A 21,859-nucleotide genomic window follows, 5' to 3' on the forward strand; every position below is an offset into this window, starting at 1 on the left:
CCATAGTCAGTTCTATGAATTGGTGCCAATTCATTTCAACAGCTTTATGAAATGCCTGCTGTTATAGGGAGAAACAAGGAGAGTTCTTCTTGGACGTTAAAGGCCAATGTAATGGATGTGCTCAAATTCTGTCAATGATATTCTGGAAATCACAGGATTGCAGAATTGTTATAGCAGTGAAAGAGGCAGTCCTACCCATTAAATCCATTCAAACTCTGTTCAGCCTCATTCCCACATTATGTCCCCATATAGCTTAAATTATTCTTCCTCATATACCTCTCAAGATCTCTTCTAACAAGTCCTAAGAGACTTGTGCCTCCATCCTTTTATAGTCAAGTTCCAGATCTTCTCCACTCTCTGTGCAAAATGACACGTGGTGTTGGACAAATCCCATCTTACTGATTTAGGTCTCACTTTCAAGGACTCTTCAACTCAAGTTCTCAGTATTTTATTTATTTTGTTATTTATTTATTGTTTATTTATCTGTTTTTGTATTTGCACAGTTTGTCTTCTTTTGCACATTGGTGGTTTGTCAGCCTGTGTGTGTAGTTTTTCACTGATTCCATTATATTTCTTTGTTCTAATGTGAATGCCTGCAGGAAAGTGAATCTCAAGGTACTTCGATTATAAATTTACTTTGAACTTTAGGTCTGTGCTGGGAAGGTTCCCTTAAGGCAAGTTTCAAGGAAGTCTTAGAAATGAAGAGTTTTGACAGAGTAATTGGGCAGAAATGGTTTCCGGTGGCCTAATGGGCGCTGAGGTTAAAATGGCGTCCAAAGCACTGGTGTGTGTTTCTCTCTGAGATGCAGTGCGCAGTCTTTACCTGAATCAGAGTCATCCGGGCTGACGGAACTCAGCAGGTCCTTCTCCTTCTCGTAGTCGCTTTTGCAGAGAAGCTGCCCCTCTTTCAGCACGTATTCGTCGCCCTTCCTCAACTGCCGCTCGCAGACGCAGCAACAGAAGCAGCTCAGGTGGTAAACGCATTCCAAGGACCGCATGACAAATTCCGTCGGCGCTATCTTCTCCATGCAGCCATTGCACTTTGTTGCAAACAACCTATAAAAGAGGAGATGGGCCTTCAGATAGTGCTTGTGCATTGGACACTGCTGGTCTCCTCGGTTAATATCTGGTTACATAGGAGTTCAGGGATTAATTGCCATAGTCATAGAACATAGAAGGTAGAACAGTCCCACACAGGAACAGGCCCTTTGGCCCGCAATACTGTGCTGACCCAATTAAATCAGTAATCGCATGGCAACCTAAACTACTATCTTCTGTCTACACAATGTTCATATCGTTCCTCTTTCCTCACATTCATGTGCTTATCCAAAGTCTCCTAAAAGTCCCTAATGTTGAGTATGATGTTCTCCTAAGGCAGGGGTTCCCAATCATTTTTATGCCATGGACCCCAGGTTAGGAGCCCCTGCCCTAAGGGGTTTATTCCCTCAATGAACACCTTTGCACGTCTGTGTTTGACATGGGGAGGCCGATGCACAAATCATTATTACACATAATAGAATCGTAGAGACATCTGGCCCATTATTTCCATTTTAGGCAACATTGTAACTTAGATTAATTAATTTTCTTTGTTTTATTTTTTGAGGTACAATGTGGACTCGGCTCTTCTGGCCCTTTGAGCCTCACCACTCAGGAACCCCTGATTTAACCCATGGGAAAATTTACAACGACCAATTAACCTATCAACTGCTACTTCTTTGGACTGTGGGAGGAAACCAGAGAGCCAGAGGAAACCCACACGGTCACAGGTAGAACGTGCAAACTACTTACAATGACAGGAACTGAACCTGGGTCGCTGGTACTGTAAAGCGTCGTGCGAACTAATACACTACCCAGCCCCCTCAAGTGCTCTAAGTGAAATTCTCTGTCCGTAGCCCCATTGGTTATGACTCTTTAAGTGCGCATCCAGTTAAGTGCTGGAAGTTTTTACCTTCACCACTCCTTCAGGTAGTTAGTTCTGGTTTAGATGGAGTCACCGAGTCGTACAGCATGGAAGAGTAGAGTTGGGTAGGGGATATCCCTCAAACCATGAAAGGGATATCACTTTAGGAAGCTACTTAATGGCAATGGTGTTATGCTTATTTCTGGATTATTTTTCTTTCTTAAAGTTTGCAAGAAGTAATGTACTGACCAAGAATATAAAGATTTTTGTACTATTTCTTCCATTTGTATTTATTTTTATCATGAAAATGTCTATTTTCAAAATATAGAAAAAAAATCAACTTGACTGTCTCTGAACAATGTTGTGAAAAGTGTTGTTTTGCTCAGCAGTACAGTGCAAGACATTAGGAGCTTAAGCAGACAGAGCCTATACTCTTGGAGATCAAAGAAGTGGAGGGTGATCTTAATTAAATATACAAGGGTTGACAGACACAAGAGATTCTGCAGATGCTGTAAATCTTAAGCAACGCACACTAAATGCTGGAGGAACTCAGCAGCTCAGGCAGCGTCTATGGAGCGAAATGTACTGTCAATGCTTTGGACTGAAACCCTTAGTCTTGGGCTGAGACGTCGACTGTTCATTTCCCTCCAGAGTAAAGATTAAAGATCAGTTTTACTTGTCACGTGTACATCAAAACATACAGTGAAATATGTCAGTTACGTCAACGACCAACACGGTCTGAGGACGCGCTGGGAGGAGCCCGCGAGAGTCACCAACAACTCACTAACCTTCATTGTACGTCTTTGGAATGTGGGAGGAAACAGGATCACTTGGAGAAAACCCATGCTGTCACAGGGAAGCTGCACAAATTCCTTAAAGACAGTGGCAGGAATTGCTATCACCCCGATCTTGCTATCACTGGCGCTGTAAAGCATTACGCTGACCACTTCCCTACCATGTCACCCCATGTCTGCTGCTCAGTTCCTCTGACGTTTTGAATGAGAAGATCTGGAATTGATGCCTCAGCTAGGCCAACATAACAACTGTGCAAGCTCTGAGGAAGAGTCCCTTACTGAAAACCTTAACTGGTTTCTCTTTCCTCAGATGTTGCCTGACTGGCTGAATTTAAACAGCGGTTTATGTTTTTTTTTGTTTAGAGATACAGCAGTGTAACAGACCTTTCCAGCCCATTAAACCCATGTGACCAATCAACCTTCTTAACGGAACGTACTTGGAACTTGGGAAGAACACAGACACTCTGTCCCAGAGGAAACTCATATGTCACAAGAAGAACATACAGACTCCTTGCGGGAAGCGGCAGGAATTGAACCCAGGTCGCTGGCTCTGTAGTAGCATTACACTAACCTCCACACTATGGTGCCACCTCAAGTTTTCTGTTTTTGTTTCAAATTCCAGCTTCCAAAGTTTCATTTCTTTTCCTTCCACTTGCCTTCCGAGTTCCCTGCAGAACTTGCATATGGACTTCCAGCAGTTTAAATACAGGATACCCATGTCTCCTACACTTTCCTTCTCACACCATGCAAAAAATCATTCTGCTTTCTACCTTGCCCACCCAGGATGTCATGTTCCACACTTTTCCACATCATTTTCCTAAAAGGTCGGCCTTATTTGTCGCGTGGCTGGTTAGTAATTTGATTCAAAGATGGTGACAAATCTGCGTATTGGAGGGAATTTGAAAATTTGGTTGAATGATGCCACAGCAACCTTCCCGTCAACGTCAGCAAAACCAGACAGCTGATTATTGACATCAGGAGGAGGAAACTGGAGATCCATGGCCCAGTCCTCATTGGGGGATTGGAGGTGGACAGGGTCAGCAACTTTAAATTCCTTGGCGTTATCATATAAAAGGATCTGTCCTGGATCAGCACGCGAGTGCCGTCACAGAGAAGGCCTGACAGCACGACTACTTTCTTAGGAGTTTGTGGTTGTGTAAACTTTGACAAACGTCTATGGATGCAGAGGGAGAGTATCCTAACTGACTGGGTCACGGTCTGGGATGGAAGCACCCATGCCCGGAAACAGGAAAGGCCACAGAAAGCGGTGAACACAGAGGAAAAGCCCTCGCCACCACTGAGCACATCCACAAGGAGCACTGCCGCAGGAAAGCAGCATCCATCATCAAGGACCCCCACCATCTAGGCCATGCTCTTTCTCAATACCACCGACAGGCAGGACGTACAGAAGCCTTGGGTCCCACACCACCAGGTTCAGGAGCAATTATTACCCTTCGGCCATCAGGCTGCTGGACCAGTGTGGATAATTTCACTCACCGCGACATGGAACTGATTCAACGACCTACAGACTCACTCTACAACTCACGTTCTCAGTTTTACTTTGTTTTCATTTGTACAATGTCTCCTTTTATACAGCGATTGTTCGTCAGTCTTTGTCTATGCATAGGTTTTCCATAAATTCTATTGTATTTCTTTATTTTCCTGTAAGTGCCTGCAAGAAAAGAAGCTGAAGGTCCTATATGGTGACATATGTATACTGTAAGGTATAAGAACAGAATTAGGCCAATCTGCTACCCCATTTCATCATGACTGATCCATTTCCCCCTCAGAACAATCTCCTGCCTTCTCCCCCTATCCATGCATGTCCTGGCTAATCAAGAACCTATCAAACTCTGCTTTAAATATCCATACAGATTTGGCATCCACAGCTGCCTGTGGCAATGAATTCCACAGATTCACCACTCTCTGGCTAAAGAAATTCCTCCTCATCTCCGTTCTAAATGGACATTCCTCTATTCTGAGACTATACCATCTGGTCCTGGACTCCCCCACTATAGGAAACATCCTCTCAACATCCACCGTCCAGGCCTTTCAACATTTGATATTGTCCTTTGATAATACATTTATTTTGACTCTGACTTTTGATCTTGTTGTGATCATCCAGAGCACCTCATTTAATCCCACTTCATCCTGTGCCTTTCAGAACCACATGTCGAAGTTTAATGAGAAAGCGCACGTAACAGCTGACTGAATAAATCCCAATCTCAAATATCTGTTTGCAGCTCCATTAAACTAGTGCAACGTATCCCATATGCAAAATAACCCAGCAAACTCTACATTATTTAATTTGTTCACCGATTACCAGGAAAAGCCAAATTGGTAGCAGCAGGCTTGATGGCCTATGTCGTGAGCCTTAGCTTGTCTGCTAAATCACGATGTTTGCCCAGTGCATTACTGGACTGGGATGTGAGGTAATTTTGAGACGACCATAATGAGGTGTGATGTGGAATGTTCCTTGGGGCTGCCCTGGCCATTGGCAAGATTACACACAGCCTTTAACAGAGACTGACGTTAGAGAGTTTGATGTGTTACATCGGTATCATCTTCAAAGCTAAGAAAGTGCTTGCATGTGAATGCAAAGCAGAAACCTCTCCCTCAGGATACTCCAAACAACCAATTAACTACTTTGAAGTGTAGACACTGCTTCCAACGTAGAAACATGGCAGGCTGTTTGTACTCAGCAAGCTTCCACAAACACACAGGAGCAGAACTGGACCATTTGGCCCATCGAGACTAGTCCGCCATTCCATCTTGGCTGATTTATCATCCCTCTCAACCCCATTCTCCTGCCTTCTCCTTTGATGCCCTTACTAATCAAGAACCTATCAACCTCCCAATGACTTGGCCTCTTCCACAGCAGTCTGTGGCAATGAATTCTACAGATTCATCACCCTCTAGGTAAAGAAATTCCACCTCATCTCTGTTCTTCTCTTCCATGGCCCTGGACTCACTCACTGTTGGAAACATCCTCTCAAAATCCACTCTATCTAGGCCTTTCAATATTCGATAGGTTTTAATGAAACCCTCCCCCCCCCCATTCTTCTAAACTCCCGGAACTATTGGTGGAGAGCCATCAAACGCTCCTCATACGTTAACCCTTTCATTCCCGGGATCATTCTCGTGAATCTCCTCCGGACCCTCTCCAATTCCAGCATATTCTTTCTTAGATATGTTGCCCAAAACTGCTCGCAATACTCCACGTGCGATCTCAGCAATGCCTTCTAAAGCCTCAGCATGGCATCCTTCATTTTCTATTCTAGTCCTCTCTAACATAGCATTTGCCTCCCTCAATCACCAGCTACACCTGCAAGTTAATGCGGTATAGGACCAGGTAGGGTTTGGATGGGGACTAAATACTAATCAATAAGTCGGTATCTCATCCAAGAATGTTGCTGTGCCTTCCATCCACAGTTTTAGTACCTTGCTCCAGAGTTGCACATATCACTTTTTCCATTTTGCAAGACTTTAAACCAATTGCCAGCAGTTTGTCCAATTCAGAATGATTTTCCCAATCATTCAAAGTCAAAGTAAATTCATTATCAATGTGCGTGTACATTCAATGGTACACCTGTATGCTTGCTCATTAATGCTATTATATAATCAGCCAATCATATGGCAGCAACTCAATACATAAAAGCACACAGACATGGTCAGGAGGTTCAGTTGTTATTCAGATCAATCATCAGAATAGGAAGAAATGTGATCTAAGTGAATGATTGTTGGTGCCAGACGGGGTGGTTTGAGTATCTCAGAAACTGCTGATCCCCTAGAATTTTCACGCACAACAGTCTCTGGAGTTTACAGACAATGTTTAGTTCCAAATCATTGTGAATCTTTGCACACGGTTGCTTGAGAGTATCGATTGGCATACTTCTGACACTATGACGAGATGACAATCCTCGGAGAAGATCAAGCACCACACTTCACAGATTCATAAAGTCATAGAGCAATACAGAATGGATGCAGGCCATTCAGCCCAACGAGTCCATGCCCACCACAATGCTCACCCCACCAGGGTACTCTTTGACATGTGGAAGAGTCTGCAGTTCCCTCTTTGGCATCATCAGCTCCCTCAGAATCCGCGAAACTCGAATAAACATCATCCTCAATCCCAAAGCACAGTCGAAGAAAGGCCCAGAAATTTGAAAGTATAAAAAAAGCAGAAAAGGCAATAAATGCTCAGTAGTGTGCTCAGGTGTGCCACGGAACATATTCTAACCGGTTACAGATCGTTTGGAATGGAGGAGCCAAAGAAGGTTTGCAGACTCACCCAGCTCCATCATGGGTGCATCATGGGTGCCACTGCAGCACCGAGTACAAACGGCGATGCCTCAGCAGGCAGTATCTATCATTAAAGACTCCCATAACCCAGGTCATGCCCTCTTCTCATTACTACCATCAGAGAGGAGGTACAGGAGGCTGACGTAAGTATAAGAACGGCTTCTTCCCTCCACCACCACCCCCCACTGATCAGATTTTTGACAGACAACAAATCAACTGATCAACTCTGCCTCACTATTTTTGCACTACTTATTTAATTTTAATGTATATTTCTTATTGTTAGGTTATAGAATTTTTTATATGTTGCATTGTAATGCTGCTGCAAAACATGCTGTCAGTGGTATTACACCTGATTCTGGTTCAGGTCAGATAGTATCTGCAGATGTTTCAGTTTGGATGACAGGATATTTGGAGTTTATTTCAGACTTCCAACATCTGCCTTTTCCAATATTCGCACTTTCCAAAGGAGCTGGTTCTGTGACAAGCCTTCTTTCAGGGTGGTTTTTAGATAACCGCAATTTTGTTTTAGGTAAATTTCACTAACAAGTTTACTCTTTATATGTACTATTTAGGAAGTCTTGTCAATAAGGCCCTCAAGGATTACATTAGGAAATTTTAAACCTGCCGCCTGGTTTGTAAATGAACCACCTGCGATTTTCTGCTCCCAATAACTTGTAAACTAATCTCTCTGCTCCGTTTAATTAAGCCTCGGGCTGTTGTCTAAACACTGGTGTTGTTACGGTGGACAGTTAAGTGATTTTTTTAAAGCTCAGTAGGTTTGCCTTAAGAACTAAGAACATTCAAACTTTCTTCTTTGACAACAAATCAGCTGGAACACCACAAGTGTTAATCCCCCCAAAAAAACCTTGAGTAAAAAGTCATTTGCGATAAAGGATGGAAGTGAGGAGGAATTCTTTAGAACACAACATCGGCAACGATTGCAAAGCAAGTGCACGTTAATCCCTGCCTCTTCATTCCCACTGGCTTTGCCCACTTTCCTGATTCCTTCAATGCTTTCTTTTATTTTATGAATCAAGAATAAAATTCTGAACTTTCCTAGGGCAAAGTGTTTCTTTCGAACTCCCTGTTTGCTCCAACAGGTCTGGAAAGCTGAATTAACTAAATATTTTACATAAAGCAGGTCCTTTGAAGAGGACAAAAGCCTTTTCTATTCTATATCCACAGTCTCTTGTGTCAGCCTTTCGACTCTCTTCCTGCTTGTTATTCCACAGATATATTAAAGGTTTGGCCAAATGTAAACTGGAAGTGTAAGCATACTGCTTTATCCCATAGCCTACTAAATATATTTTCTTGCAGATTTGTTGGTTGAAATAGAACTCGCAGTCCAACTCTATTGGATAGAAGATCTACATTTAAGTGCAGCCTTTATGTGTATATATACACACACACACACACACACACACACACACATATAAATACACACTCTCTCTCTCTCTCTCTCCCTCTCTCTCTCTCTCTCTCTCTCTCTCTCTCTCTCTCTCTCTCTCTCTCTCCCTCTCTCTCTCTCTCTCTCTCGCTCTATATATATATAAAATATATTTATATTATTTATAGATAAATAGCAGGGACTCCCAACCTTTTATATGCCATGGATCCCTACCCTTAACTGAGGGGCCCATGGACCCCAATTTGGAAAGTCCTGATTTAGCGATAGATTGCAGAAAAGGCCCTTCTGGCCTTTCAGTTTTCATGCCAGCAACTCACCAGTTTAACTCTAGCCGAAGCACGGGACAATTTACGATAACCAACTAACCCACCAACTCGTCCATCTTTGAACTGTGGAAGGAAACCAGAGCACCCGGAGAAACCCATGCGTTCACCAGCAGGATGTACAAACTCCTTACTTAGGGGCCAGAAATGAACTCTGAACTCCGACACCCTGAACCGTAATAATGTCGCACTAACCATTATGCTGCCATGCTTACCCTTGTGCCATCTCGGTGTTGTGAAAGAGGTAACAGAAAAGATCATGGAGGCATCAGTAATATTCTTTCAAGAATCACTAGATTCTGGAATGGTTCTGGAAGACTGGAAAACCATGGATGTCACTCCACTCTTTAAGAAGAGAGGGAGGCAAAAGACAGGATTTATAGGCTAGTTAGTCCTACTTCAGTGGTTGGCAAGATGATAGTGTCCATTATTAAGGATGAGGTTTTGGGATACCTGGAGGTACAGAATAAAGTAGGCCAAAGTCAGCATTGTTTCCCTAAAGGGGAAATCTTGCTTGACAAACCTGTCGGAATTCTTTAAGGAAATAACAAGCGGGATAGACAAAGGAGAGTAAGGGGATGCTGTTTACTTGGTTTTTTAGGTCTTTGACAAGGTGCTGCACATGAGGCTGCTAAACAAGTTAGCATATGGTATTACAGGGAAGATACTAGCATGGAGAGAAATTGGCTGACTGGCAGGTGGCAAAGAAGGGGGCCTTTTCTGGTTGGCTATCGGTGACTAGTGGTGTTCCTCAGGGGTCAGCTTTCAGTCTGTTGCTTTTTCACGTTACATGCTGATGACCTGGGTAACTGAATAGATGGCTTTGGTGACCAAGCTTGCAGATGACATAAAGATAGCAGGTAGTGTTGAGTCTGCAGAAGGACTTAGACAGATTAGGAGAATGGACAATTCATAGCATATGGTAGGGAAGAGTATGGTTATGCACTTTGGTAGAAGGAATAAAGGTGGGAGGCCTAGTGCAAGATTAACCCAAAGTTTAATTTGGAGGTTGAGTCAGTAGAAAGGAATGCAAATACAATGTTCACATTCATTTCAAGAGGACTAGAATACAAAAGCAAGTTTGCAATGCTGAGGTTTCCAACTTTTGGAGTATTGTAAGCAGTTTTGGGCCCTAGATTTGGAAAGGATGCCCTGGCATTGGAGACGGTCCAGAGGAGGTTTATGAGAACAATACCAGGAATGAAAGGGTTCACCTATGAGGAGCATTTGATGGCTCTGGGCTTGTACTCGCCATGGTTTAGAAGACTGAAACCTACTTACTGAAGGGCCTAGATAATGTGAATGTGGAGAGGAGCCTCGGATTAGGGGCACAGCTTCAGAATACAAGGATGTCCCTTTAGACCAGAGATGAGGAGGAACATCTTTATAGAGGGTTGAGAGTCTGTGGAGGCCAAATCATTGGGTATATTTAAAGCTGAGGTTAATAGGTTCTTGATTAGTAAGGGTGTCAAAGGTTACGGGTAGAATGCAGGAGAATGGGATCGAGAGGGAAAACAAATCAGCCATGATGGATTGGCTGAGAGACTCAATGGGCCATATGATTTAATCTCATGTTTCATGTTCTGTTGTGTCCCCTCCCGTAAAACTCAAAATGGTTAACTTCCTACTCCTGTGTAATAGTATACAATGGCATTGAGTTTATTGCTATGACCATCTGCTCAGAATTCCTCCCCATTACCACATTCGTCCACATTCGTTTCCGTCTAATCCAGAAGGTCCAATCCGTTTGGTTAGATTCTTGGACCCCAGCAAGAAATCCCGGTTACAAAGCAGCTTGTGAACAGGTACTCTGGAGCAATGGTGAGGAGTGAGGTCAATGGCAACTACCAAAACTCCACCCTCAAAACAATCAACCTGATTCAAATGTCTCTGACATTCAGAAACATAGCAAACTATTAAAATATTGTAACAAAACGTATAGATACCCATCTGAAGAAATAAAGCAAAAGTTTGTGTTTTTAATTAATTATAGTCATGCAAAGTTACAACAATAGGCCCTTCAGCCCATTGAGTCCAAGCTGTTCATCAACCTCCCAGTTCCATTAATCCTATTTATCTTCTTCCCAAATTCTCAATTTCACAAAGCCCATCAGACGTATAGGTTAATGGGTCACTTTGGGGTAATTGGGCAGGTGGGCTAGTCGGGCCAGAATGGCCTGCTAGCATGCTGTACCTCCTACCTGATGGTATTAGTGAGAAGAGAGCATGGCCTGGGAGGCAGGGGTCCTTGATGATGGACGCAGCTTTGCAGTGACTGTGCTCTGTATAGCTCATACTGTGCTGTACTGTTCTATGTTTTATGTTCTATGATGGCCTGCTAGTCTCCCACCTAAGACAATAACATTATTTATGCATTACACACAATGTGCTGGAAGAGCAGGTCAGGCGGCGTCTGTGAATGGGAATAAACGGTCAACACTTCGGGCCGAGACCCTTCATCAGGACTGGGCCCAAATGATCAGCCCTTTATTCTGTCCATGGATGCTGCCTGACATGCCGAGCTCCTCCAGCACCTTGTGTGTATCGCTCCAGATTTCCAGCTCTGCAGCACCTCTTGAGTCTAACATTATTTTGTGTCTTCAATCCCTGGAGAAGCACAAGCCATGTTATATCAAGATATGTGAAAAAGGACACTGACTGGAGACTTTATTGAGAGGAAGTTTCAAACTAAGTGAGTATTTTGTACTTTTCAGGAAAGTATATCAGCAAGTCATTACTGTGAAATGATTTGTATTTGCGTTGTAGCTAATCTAAAGCTCTGACTGGAGTAAATCTCATAACCTGTCAGCAATAAAGCCAGTTTAAGACCTGAGATGATGATAATATTGCACAGGACACCTATTATGAGTGGACACTGTCTAGCATTCACTGCACAGTTTCAGATCATGGCTGTAAACCTTTAAGGAACAGACAGATGTTTCAGGCTTATATCAGAAGGCTGATTTGTGTTAGTTAAAGGAAGTGACCGTAAAAATTTTATATTGTCGGATATTCCTCTGAAGTGCAGTCTGATTCGGTAATCCTTGCAAACATAACTGCTGCTATACTATCCATTGTTTCTTCCTGCTTCGGTCAGAAACATCTGTTGTTTAATATCTACAGCTGATTTATTATCTATAGGGTGCTTATCTTGCTTCAGAGTTGACCCTGTCCTTTTTTACAACAAATCAGTATTCCACTATTTACTTATACATTGTCCTAACAAGCATCTCTTTATCTCTCTATTGCTCTACATGCCCCTTCATTTCCTTCGTTGTGTGCAAGCACTGTTTAATTGTTTTATTGTAACTAATTAATTATCATCCCATAGGTTTCACTGCAGCTCCGTCCAATTTGCTGTTCACATTAAGTGTGTCTCAAGTGCTCTGGTCAGCAAATGATAGAAAAATACACGGCGTTTGGCTGGGTTGGGTTTTTTTTATCGTATGCAGTGGGCACTGGGGTCAGCCGGGATTTATTAACTCTTTGTTTGAAGTTGTCTCTAAGAAAGAGGCCTCTGCACTGGTTGTATGTAAATTACCCTCTTGTGTGTTGCAATAGAGTTGGTCAAGGGCCCTCACCACCCAGGCCATGCTCTCGTCTCACTGCTGCCGTCAGGAAGGAGGTACAGGAGCCTCAAGACCCACACCACCAGGTTCAGGAACAGTAATTACCCCTCAGCCATCAGGCTCCTGAACCAGAGGGGATAACCATTCACCCCAACTCTAAACGGGGTCCACAACGTATGGACTCACTTTCAAGGACTCTACTACTCATGGTCTTGATATTTATTGTTGGCTTATTTATTTTCTCTTTTTGTATTCACACAAATTGTTGTCTTTTGCACATTGGTTGTTTGTCTTTATCGCATGCAGTATTTCATTGATTCTATCGTAGTTCTTCGTACTTACTATGAATGCCTGCAAGAAAATGAATCTCAGGGTAGTATTTGGTGACATAGATCAGCGCTGATAATATTGTTGAACTTTGGTGGTTTTACTTTACATCAGTTGTGTCAAGGAAGCCTCAGCTGCGAAACAATAACACCGCAGATAATTTTATTCCTTTCTAACGCTTCTCAAAGCAGAGTGAATGACAGTGGCGTTTAAATAATCAAAATGCCCTCATGTTGCAGACATCACTAATGTTATCGCTGTCTTGAATTTTGATGAACCTCTTCTCCTTGAATCTGCTTTTCGCCTTGTCTTGGTTATTTAGTTTATTCCCTTGTATCCGTTCATTAGCCAAAAGTTGCCATTTATGTCAATTTTTGTTTTGTGACATTTGATGAAAGAATTTATGAAAAATCAAATTATTGCTTGTGGCAGGGAATTAAAACAATTTTTCATTTAAGAGCAAAGAATCTTACTACCTTTGGGATTTCTATAATTCTTTTTGTATTCCCTTCCCTCTTTACAACATTAGGCTGCACAGCACATATAATGGCTTCAATTTCTTCCTAATCTGCGCTGAAACACAGAAATCGGATCATAAATTATTGAGGCTTGGAAATAAGAAGGCGCGGCAAAGGCTGCGGAAAATTTGAAACCCCAGGAGCAGAAACGACTAGGAAAATCCAGGTCCTTTCTTCGTTAAGTGGAGTCACCTTCAAGGGTGGGGTTTTGAGCTTCATGGCAACTCTATAACCCTTGCCAGTATTTTCCTGTTACACTGTCACTCGTAATTTGCGGCCTTTGCCCGTTAAATAGCCAAGAAACAGCGAGGCAGTATCAGGGTGTTACTTTGAGCACTGTGTTGCAAGACTGTCACCTAGATGAAGATAATAATGAACACAATGTCAAATTAATTGACTTAAGCGGCTGGTTGGAGTACAGTTACCAAGACAAGCCTTCAAAGACCCTGATTTATATGTAGTGGATGAATTATGTTGGAATAAAATTATGGAATTTTGGAATTATTATGGAATATTATGGAATAAAACTATTATGGAATAAAAAAAGATAAATTGCTTGATTGCGAACATGTATTTGTTAATTGTCCATCCATCACTAACAATGTGGCTACAAATTACAGAGATGAAATCGCATAGAACTGGGGCAAAATTTCACATGTCAGAGTCATAGCGTCACAGAGTATGATCCAGAGAAGGCAAAGAAGGAACACTGGTGATTCAGAAACTGATTTGGCCAACAGAATCCTCCCATCACAATATGAACTTCCAATTCAGCAACACCTGCTTCCCATTGAAATGAACCCTAATTTTCCACTATCTTCACCGTGCAAACTCCTAGCACCCGTAAATTGTTTAACACTCTTGCTCACCCGAAGGTTGCTTCAGCCAGTTTCTGTTTTATCTGCAGTTAAGGGTGTGCTGGGCTCAGTCATTTTTATATCATGCTCCTTCAAGCTAGAGCTGATCGTACAGGTATTGCAGAAGGTAACATTCACCTCCTGGCAAAGGTCGGCATCTCTGAATACAAAATTATGCTGACTTCATAAAAATGATACGGTTACTTCTCCGAGGATCGTCAGCTTGTTGTGGTGGAGAGGCTTGTGAGTTCCTGAGATCCTGAGAGTGATGCCCCGTGGAGTTTAGCTCCTGGTAGGGTCACCAGTGGTGGTAAGGTCAAGGGGGACGTTCCAAACATAGACCGATCTAACCAAGACCTCAACAGTGGAGCTGGCAGAAGATATGACACATCACGACAGCAGAGAAGGCCAGGGGAAGGCTGCAGCAGTGAAGAGTCCCCAGCCCCAGTTGTCAGGAATGCCATGCATCTGGACCTTGGCCCCAATCTGTCAAGGACTGTGGGGTGACTGCCCATGCCTCAGCCTCCCCACATTAAACAGTATCATGTGGAGGCCTTCCCCATTAAGGGAACAACCCTTTGGAAGAACATTAAACTTGACTTGAGTGATCGCACCCTACCTACTACATTGATATGTGTTTTAAACAGGCTATGAACACTTTAGACAGCAAATTCATTCGGACGGCATCACAAACTGAAACAAGAGATCTCACATTCAATGACTGATTGAGCTTCTCGTAATCCATGAAGCAATTTGAAATTTCTATGAGACATTTTCAGTAATGTTATAATAAATAAATTATAACCAGACCACCAGACTCCAAAATAGTTTCTTTCCCCAACAGATAGGCTGATCAACATCTTCGCACCCTACCACACCTCCACCCACACCCCCCATCCTGTCAGAGTCACCTAGCCCACCCACCCACACCCCCCATCCTGTCAGTCACCTTGCTCACCCACCCGCACCCCCCATCCTGTCAGTCACCTTGCCCACCCACCCACACCCCCCATCCTGTCAGAGTCACCTAGCCCACCCACCCACAACCCCCACCCTGTCAGTCACCTTGCCCACCCACCCACACCCCCCATCCTGTCAGAGTCACCTAGCCCACCCACCCACAACCCCCACCCTGTCAGTCACCTTGCCCACCCACCCACACCTCCCATCCTGTCAGAGTCACCTAGCCCACCCACCCACACCCCCCATCCTGTCAGTCACCTTGCCCACCCACCCACACCCCCCATCCTGTCAGAGTCACCTTGCTCACCCACCCACACCCCCCATCCTGTCAGTCACCTTGCCCACCCACCCACACCCCCCATCCTGTCAGAGTCACCTAGCCCACCCACCCACACCCCCCATCCTGTCAGTCACCTAGCCCACCCACCCACACCCCCCATCCTGTCAGAGTCACCTAGCCCACCCACCCACACCCCCCATCCTGTCAGAGTCACCTAGCCCACCCACCCACACCCCCCATCCTGTCAGTCACCTAGCCCACCCACCCACACCCCCCATCCTGTCAGAGTCACCTAGCCCACCCACCCACACCCCCCATCCTGTCAGAGTCACCTAGCCCACCCACCCACACCCCCCATCCTGTCAGAGTCACCTAGCCCACCCACCCACACCCCCCATCCTGTCAGAGTCACCTTATGTACAGACACTCCTGTGCCTAGTGTCACTTTATGGATGTACAATCAATCAATGTATATAAGTTATCTTATGTATTTATATTCATTGTGTTCTTTATCTTATTGCATTTTTTGTGGGGCATTGCATCTAGAGTAGCAATTATTTCAGTCGCCTTTATGTTTGTGTACTGGAAATGACATTAAGGAATTTTGTAATGTGTTGGATTTTGGGGTCTTGGGCAGGTTTAATCAACACAGTTTGTTGGCTGGACTCTGTGCTTCACGTAATCACACGTTTCTGGTTTCTGGTTGCTGCTTTTTCCATTGCTATTTTGAGCGATTTTGATCGGCAGCCTGCAGTCAATGAAAACTGAGCTGAACTGAACCTGCCTGGACTATTTTGATTTTGTGTTTTATATTCGGTTTTTTTTTGTTGCTGCTTGTGCAATCTCTATTTTTGCAGGTGGGGGGAGTGGGGGTTTAATGATTTTCTTTGAATAGGTTCCATGGTTTACTTTGGTGTTCTTTGTTTCCTGGCTGTCTCTGGGAAGACAAATCTCAGGGTTGTATACGGCATACATACTTGAATAACAAATATACTTTGAATCTTTGAATCACTTTCATCCATATTGTATATAATGTAGACAGCAGCATCTTGAAGGTTAATTGGCTTATATTATTCAAGCTGTTTCCCAATAAAGGCACTCAAACTAAACTCCATCGAGACAAATTATTACTGAGTGGACAGAGGAAAAGATTCAAGGATGTCCTTGTCACAGCCAAAGCAGTGGTTTGACAACTATAAATAATGAGGTGTTTGTTTAGTACGTTCACTGGAATTCTTGTGAAAACATCTCCTTTGTCGCAATACCTATTAAAAAGGAAGCAATCGTTCTCCTGTGAAGTGTCACTTAAAATACTTTGCACTCTAACCGCTGTGACAGTATTTTGTTTTACGATTACAAACTTTGTAATTAGTCAGAGTGGTAATTTCTGGGCACTGGGGTAATTTTTGTTACACTTTTGGAAACTAGCATTTGAGCCCTGAACAAATTATTTCAAAAGACAGTGTCCCCAATATACTTCTTGTGCCAGCAGTTTATGGGCATTGCATGATCTTTCTTGTTCTCGAAGACTACAGCTGTGCGCAGGGCACACTAACAAACCTTCAACAGACACAGATAACAAATGTGGCACGACACTACTGATAAAAGATTGATTTAGAATTCTGCGCTGCCTTCCTGTTCCATTTCCGGACTCCTCTGAGCACGTTAGAGCCAGTTGTAAGAGTTGGCCCAGAGGTCAAACCGGTGGCTGTCGAGGGCTGGGCTGAACTCTGAAATTGGAGGCCTGAAGCCTGCAAGTCTGAATATCTGGGGACCAGGACTGGAAGCTTGCCTTGGGGTTGGATGCGTGAATGGGAGAATGGGTGGGATGGGTGGGATGGGAAAGGGGCTTCTTTTGCTGTTGTGTGCTCTTCTGAGGAACATGGTGGCCATGCTACGTTGACATCCTTCGATGTGCTTGTTGTTAATACAATCGACACATTTCACTGATAAATAAATCTGGATCTGACTTACAGTGGAAACGCAAAAGCCACTGTGCAATTAGCAAGCTCCAAGATCAATGTGCTATTGATCAGAATTGTGACGAACCTCTTGCTTTTATGATTCGAGATGCCGCCACCTGATTGGCTGATTAGATACCTACGCTAACTAACAGGTGTACAGGTGTACCTAATAAAGTGGCCACAGATTGTATATCAAAATAAACATCATTCACAATAAAAAAATTTACAAAAATAATGTTTTTCATTCTTGCATTCATAGGCAATGTGTTATGCAATACGATTACATAATAGGTCTTCTGCCACTCAAGTGGCCCCCAGTGGGGTGGTACATGACTACAATAACCGAGGGGCTTCCTCACCCTCCCTCTCCAGCAGTGGAAAGACTCTCTACTGAGGTCATTCTTCACTGAGCTCTTGTGGTGGCTGCACCGAGATTCAGTACTCCTGCAGCCCGGATTGTGCCAGCCGGTGGCATTCCTCCACGACAGCTCGATGCGCTGGCAGTCCAACAGGTTTCGGGCAGACCAAAGGGTACATAAGAGACTGTCCTTGCGGTTTCTGCTCCTTCTCTCAGCCGCAAGAACTGGCCTATTGAACCAGGGCAAAACGCCTGCCATTTCTTTGTTCTCCCATTACTACTTCTCCATTGTCATTTTCCAGCAGTCTGATATCCACTCTCGAGATTGTGTGTAAGGTAACCACATGCTGAACGAATACACACAGGGGTAACTTACACCCTCAGCACTGGAGTGGAAGCAGGTCACCCCTGATCCCCTAGAGGCTGTCTCAGAAGAAGAAATATTCTTCAGGATACTGAGGAGAAGCAACTCACCAAAGGCTCTTCTTTGGAACCATTCATCTGAATTGGCATATGGGGCCGTGGGTTAACTTCTCATTGAATTTGGGAGAAAGTTACTGTACCGATTCTACTCTATCTACAATATGCCTCTCATTAACTTCTGTGAGCCGTGGACACTCCAGAGAAAACAACTCGGGTTTGTCCAAACTCTCCTCAAAGCACGCATTGCCTAATCCTGGTAAACCTCTTCCATGTCCTCCTTCAAAACTTCCACATCCTTTTTGTAATGGGGCAACTTCTGTGCTGAGGCCGAACCACGATCTCTGAGTCGGTGCGATTTTGGAAACGCAGCCAGCCCCACCTTGGCGGCAGCACCTGAGGCAACTTTGCCTCAGATCAACTTCTTTTCCCCACCAAGTCACCCAGTGCCATCCCATCCGTCAGCTCATTTTCCATCTAAATGCTAACAGTGGATCCCAACACCCAACTAAGTTATATGAGTGTTTTCATATAGTGGAGATAATATACTATTCGATTTGATTAATTTCATGGACTGTCGAAGTTTGCTGTATAAAACAGTATCAGTAATGGGGAGCATGAAACTAGCAGGTTGTTGGAAAGAACTGACTGGATTCACAACGTCCTTCAAGAAAGGAAATCAGAACCAGATTCAGATTTATTTATTACATGTACATCAAAACTTACAGTGAAATGCATCGTTTGTGTTAACAACCAGCACACCCAAGGATGTGTCTACTGTTAGTATCAGAGGTAGCATAACCTTGGAGCTCTGCACCCTGCTCTGTGGAGGTTAGATCATTGAAAATGTTCAAGGCATGGGTTCCTAGGAGCACCAAGAACAGATAACAAGTAGAGTAGATATTGGATTAGTTATGAACTTATTGAATGGTTGAGCAAGCTGAAGGGGTTGTGTGGCCTACTCCTCCTCCTGCTTCTCACAGTACCTGCAAATGGTCTGCACATGACTCCTGACCCACCAACTCTTTACTCTTAATTCATTCATTCATTCAATGTGTGCATGTCGTATGATATGAACAATCATGGTCCTTGGCAAAGTCTTCTACAGAAGTGGTTTGTGAATACCCTCTTCTGGGCAGTGTCTTTATCAGACGGGTGACCAAAGCCATTATCAATATTGTTCAGAGATTGTCTGCCTGGCGTCAGTGGGATTTGTGATATGTACCAGCTGCTCATATGACCATCCAACACCTGCTCCCTTGGCTTCACGTTACCCTGATATGGGGGCTAAGCAGATGCTACACCTTGCCCAAGGGTGACCTGCAGGCTAGCGGAGGGACGGAGCACCTTACACCTCCTTTGGTAGAGACGCATCTCCACCCTGCCAGCCATTACCCCTGATGTCCCACTGAAACAGCTCAAGGATAGAACACAACAGCACAGTCATTCGGCCGATGATGTTGCGCCGAGCTTTTAACCTACTTCAAGATCAGACTAATCCTTCCATTCTTACAAAGTCCTCTGTTTTTCTGCCATCTATATGCCTGCTTGAGAGCTTCTTAAATGTCCCTAACGTCCCCAAGGAAGCCACTATGTCTAAATTAAAAGTGCACAAGAAGTGCTGGTTGTGCATCTGATGAAGGGCCTCGGCCCGTAACATTGACAGTTTATTCCTCTCCACAGATGCTGCCTGACCTGCTGAGTTCCTCCAGCACTTCGTGTGTGTGTGTTGATGACATGGACTCCAACCATTAAGCGAGTAGTCTGTGGACCCCAGGTTGGGAGCCCCTGCTCTAGGTTTACATCATCTGCAGAATCTCTTGGGTTTAGGTTTGGTGCCTATATCCTGTCGCCAAACAAACAAATATATACTTTGTCCGTTTTGTTAAACATGTTCTTATCCCACTTTTTACAATCCCTTATAATGGACCTCTCTCCCCGCAGATCTGACCTACGATATTCTACTGCCATTAATTTCACATTCCATTATTGTCCTGTTGTAATGGCCATTTGGCCAACTTCTTTACTCCCCTGTTTTCCTTTTGTCAGCTTTTCTAATCCGAAGATTTTCTCCCCCCTCATCAGCTCTAACTCTGATGAACGCTCAAAGGAAACCTGTGTGTGACACTCTGCCTTAGCAACCACGCCTCCCCGGGAAAGCCAGGACAATCTCTTATGTACCAAGAAAGCCTTTGAGAGGCTGGCAGCGAAATAAATCCTCCTTTATGGAACAAGACAGATTAGCGGGAAGCAGCGGAGTGAGGGTTTAACCCTACCCCCTCAGCTTTCTGTTCCTGGACTAGTCAGTCAGACCCCTGCTGTTGTTTGCAATCAAACAGAACAGGAGAGGTTCCCAACAATGCAACAGCGACTTGTGGAGGAGTCTACTCGCTTTAATACTTTTCCAAGTTCAGAACCCAATAGAAATCGAGCTTAACCCATTAACTGCTACGTGCATGTTATACGTAGGAAAGGTGAGCATTGAGGATTAGACATGGTGACTGTACTAACCCCACACCCCCAGAACTATTGTTTTTAGACACTTAGTGGCCACTTTATTAGACACCTCCTGTGCCACTCAGTGTGTGTTCGTGGTCTTCTGCTGCTGTAGCCCATCCACTTCAAGGTTCGACGTGTTGTGCACTCAGAGATGCTCTTCTGCACACCACTGTTGTAACGTGTGGTTATTTGAGTTACTGTTGAGTCTCACCCTCAGGACTGCCGCTCACTGAACTTTTTTTGTACCATTCTCTCTATTATCAAGTATTGCATTGTACTGCTGCCACAAAGTTAAGAAATTTCACGGCATGTACTGGTGTTATTAAACCTGATACTGATTCTCAAGGGCAGGGGTTCCCAACCTTTTATATGCCATGGGCCAACACCATTAAGCAAGGAGTCCATGGACCCCAGGTTAGGAACCCCTGCTCCAGAGGCTGTTGTGCATGAAAGTCCCAGGAGATCAGCAGTTTCTGAGATACTCAAACCAACCCGTCTGGCTCCAACAATCATTCCACGGTTAACATTCCTTCCCCATTCTGATGTCTGGTCTGAACAACAACTGAACCTCTTGACCACGTTTGCATGCTTTTATGCATTGAGTTTCCGCCACATGATTGGCTGATTAGATATTTGCATTAATAAGCAGGTGTACGGGTGTACCTAATAGAGTAGCTACTGATTGTATATCAAAAAACCATTATTCATAATTTTAAAAATTGCAATTACTTCTTACTTATTTACATGTATTTATTTACTTTAATTCTTACTGTGCATTCATCGACAATGTGTTACATAGCGTTCTATTATATGCCTTCAAACCAATAGGACTGCTGCCACTCCTGTGGCGGTACACGACTACAATAACCGAGGGGCTTCCTCACCCTCCCTCTCCAGCAGTGGGAGAACTCTCCACCGAGGTCATTCTTCACTGAGCCCAGTACTCCTGCAGCCCGGATTGTGCCAGTCGGCACACGGTCAGCTCAATGTGCCGGCTGACCAAGGAGAACACAGAGATTGTCCTTGCAGTCTCTGCTCCTCCTTGCAGTCCCAAGAACTGGCCCCTTGAACCAGAATGGCGGGCGCAATGAAAACTGGGGAGGTTCCGTTCAGGTCTTTTGGAATTTGTTCACCTTCCATCCATAGTGATCGGATTGGCACAAAGCCACAGGCTTCCTTATGACATGGGCCATTTTGCCCATGAGAAGAAGATTAAAGAAAAAGAAGGTTAGCTTTATTTGTTCTGCGTACATTGAAGTGTGCAGTGGAGTGCGCTGGGGGCAGCCCCACGAGTGTCCCCACACTTCCAGCACCAACACAGCATGGCCACAGCTCACTAACCCTAACCCGTATGTCTTTGGAATGTGGGAGGAGACT

General features: G+C 44.1%; 1 protein-coding gene across 2 annotated transcripts in view; it reads right to left on the reverse strand.

Annotated features, from left to right (window-relative positions):
- LOC132407417 (LIM/homeobox protein LMX-1.2) overlaps positions 1-21,859 on the reverse strand; it is a 252,261-nt gene that overhangs the window by 24,839 nt on the left and 205,563 nt on the right. For both annotated transcript variants that reach the window (XM_059993871.1, XM_059993872.1), the window contains exon 4: positions 824-1,056. In XM_059993871.1, the coding sequence (XP_059849854.1) occupies positions 824-1,056 (233 nt within the window). The remainder of the gene's footprint in view (positions 1-823; positions 1,057-21,859) is intronic.

Source organism: Hypanus sabinus, chromosome 18 (assembly GCF_030144855.1).
Source record: "Hypanus sabinus isolate sHypSab1 chromosome 18, sHypSab1.hap1, whole genome shotgun sequence".
In the NCBI taxonomy this organism is placed as follows: Eukaryota; Metazoa; Chordata; class Chondrichthyes; order Myliobatiformes; family Dasyatidae; genus Hypanus; species Hypanus sabinus.